The sequence below is a fragment of the Zingiber officinale genome, chromosome 3A, assembly GCF_018446385.1.
Source record: "Zingiber officinale cultivar Zhangliang chromosome 3A, Zo_v1.1, whole genome shotgun sequence".
Lineage (NCBI taxonomy): Eukaryota > Viridiplantae > Streptophyta > Magnoliopsida > Zingiberales > Zingiberaceae > Zingiber > Zingiber officinale.
In genome coordinates this window covers 58,748,637-58,751,300 of record NC_055990.1, presented here as the reverse complement: position 1 = coordinate 58,751,300, position 2,664 = coordinate 58,748,637, and the positions used below count along the sequence as shown (strand labels likewise).

At 42.3% G+C, this 2,664-nt stretch overlaps 1 protein-coding gene across 2 annotated transcripts; it reads left to right on the top strand.

The window, feature by feature from the left end:
• The first annotated feature begins 660 nt into the window (after positions 1-660).
• LOC122051937 (uncharacterized protein At1g66480-like) lies at positions 661-2,070 on the top strand. Of its 2 annotated transcripts, none has more exons than XR_006131610.1 (2): positions 661-1,623; positions 1,697-2,070. XR_006131610.1 is itself a non-coding variant. In XM_042613286.1 (2 exons), exons 1-2 carry the CDS (start codon positions 896-898, stop codon positions 1,739-1,741), a joined length of 609 nt encoding a protein of 202 aa, XP_042469220.1. In that variant the 5' UTR covers positions 666-895; the 3' UTR covers positions 1,742-2,070. The 2 variants fall into 2 exon arrangements, 1 of the variants encoding a protein (XP_042469220.1); XM_042613286.1 differs by having other exon boundaries at positions 666-1,459.
• Positions 2,071-2,664: the final 594 nt, after the last annotated feature.

The window sequence follows — 2,664 nt, the reverse complement described above, 5'->3', positions numbered from 1 at the left end:
AGAAAAAATAGTAGAAAATATGTGATAAGAGAGAATGAGGAAAGAGAAAATATATTGAGAGAGAAAATGTGATGATAGAATGAGAAGAGAGAAAGTATGAGGAGAGAGAGTTAAATGAAAGAAAAATTGAACAAATATATTAAGGGTATTTTCGTCCAAAACTTAATTCTTATTCCCATTCTATCAAAATCCAAGAGAAGGGGTGAGTTTCATCTATACTCAAATTTTTAAATTTCATTCCCAAATCTTAATTTCATTCTCATCAACCAAACACAAACTTTGGGAATGAATCTATTCTCTTATTCCCAAATCTTTAAACCAAACGCCATCTAAAATCTAAAATTATGTTAATGTTATTTCATATATATTTTTATTAAAAGGTTTGATAGTAATGTGAGCTCCCTCCCATTTTAATGTTTCTTTCTGAATTCCAGTATCTAACTTTTGCGAATCAATTGTTTCTATAATAATTAATTTAGTTTTATAAAAAGAAATTTCTATCCATACAATCAGCTAGATATAGATTCAAATAATATAATAATTTTTCAGTACAATTTCCTTGGAAGAAAAAAATAAAAGGTTTACATGGAAACACAGAAGCATCCCGCACAGTCGAGAGGAATCAACTTCTCATTGTTAAAAAATTAAATTTATGAGATCTTGGACACGCACGTTAGTGTTCTTTGCAACTGCCCATGTGACCTACCACTTGGTGACCTCGTGAGCACATGCATCTGCATCATTTCCCATCTATTTAATTCACCCTCGATCCCTTTTTGTCGCCTCCTTGCCGTCCTCCTCTTCAATTCGCATTTCCCTTCTCCTCCTCCAATTCCAAATCCAACCCCAAACTCCTCCCCTGCAAATTACAAGAGATAAATTAAGAGACATATACATGGGCAACGCCATAGGCGCCAAGAAGAAGTCCGCGAAGGTGATGAAGATAGACGGCACGACCTTCAAGGTAAAACCACTCGTCCTGGCCATGAAGCTGCTCCGCGACCATCCCGGTCACGACCTCCTCGAATCCGACGACGTCAAGTGCCACGGCGTACGCGCTAGGCCCCTCCACCCCACCGCCCCACTCAAGCCTGGCAAACTCTACTTCCTAGTGGAGCTTCCCCTCCGGCTACAGCGCAGAGCCTGGTCGGGGAATCTCCAGGTAAGCGCCAAGGAGCGGCTGGAGAGCCTCAAGATCATCCGCCGCTCCATGTCAGATATGTCGCTGGCCAACGAGGCCTCTGCCTACGCCACCGCCGGTGATGTCGAGGAGACTAAGGGCGGAGGCGTGCGCATGCGGGTGAGGCTGCCGAAAGTGCTGGTGGAGAAGCTGATGCAGGAGAGCAAGGACGCGACTGAGGCGGCAGAGAAGATCATGAAGCTTTGCGCCGAGAAGGACTGCGGCGCCACCAGGGCGGTTCACCAGACTCTATCCTCCGTCAAATCAGCCCAGCAGGAGGTACAATTCAAAATCTTGACTTAATCTGTGCCAATTTTCATTTACGTAACGACCACATGACTTCCGATTTTGAATAGTCATCTCCATTAACTAAATGGAGAACAATTACCGACTCCACATGGCCACGAGAACCCTTACTCGTGACTCTCACTTTGTCTTCATAGGTACCACAATATTCTCTCGATTATTAAAATTGGCTTGAATTATTTAATGGGTCTTATTAATTTAACTACACAGAAGCACGCAAGGTTTGCTCTCGCGCCAGACGAGATCATTGGATGATAAATCTGTTGAGAGACACAATTAGTTTTTAACTCACATACATCAAGCAGTGAAGAGAGATTTGAGGACGAGAAGGATTGTTGGCGGTGGTGATACGGTGCGGGTGGAACGTGAGAAGCTGCTGAACATGGCTTCCTGTTGCCCGTCAAGCTTTCTATCTTAATTGTGTTGCTTCTTACCTGCAAACATAATTTATCCTCCATGTCATGTATGGACGGAAGGATGGATGGATGTGGGGTTTTGTTTATGGTACTGTAAATCCAGGGCATCGATCTCTTATCTCGGTTGTTAATTTTCCTTATTGATAGTGATGCCTCTGTTCTTCTTTATATATTGTTGAAGGTGCAGAAGGGCTGAGATTTTTCACTTACATATATACACATTAGTGTTTTTGAATAGGACAATAAAATTTTTACTCTGGTGCGGTTATAAAGGGAGCCACTAAGTGCAGATGAAAAGAAAAAGATAACAATCGACGTGAAGGTCAAAGTTAAGGAGGTCAACGTCAGAGAATCAACAAGGCCCACTAAAAGGTCAAAGAGACACGGGCCTGGCACGGGAAGGCCCACCAAAAGATCAGAGAACCAGCTAGCGAAAACCCTTCCCTAGGGAGAGGGACGAAGTCTCAAACCTAAGATGAGTGAAAAGAGACACGGGCCTGGCACGACCCATGCCATGGCCATGTGACATCCACACGGCCAATGTCTACTTGGTTTCTAGAAATTTCACGCTATCGTGTGGATTTACATAGCCGTGTGTCAAGGCCGTGTGAGTGTTTTGAGACTTTTATCACATCTTAACTTGGTATTATCAAGTTAAAGTATTCATTAAAGTTGTAGATCTTGAACTTATCAATATTGTGGTATAAAGATCAACCTGAAAAATTAACTGACCAAAATGTTATGACCATTTTACTTTTAATG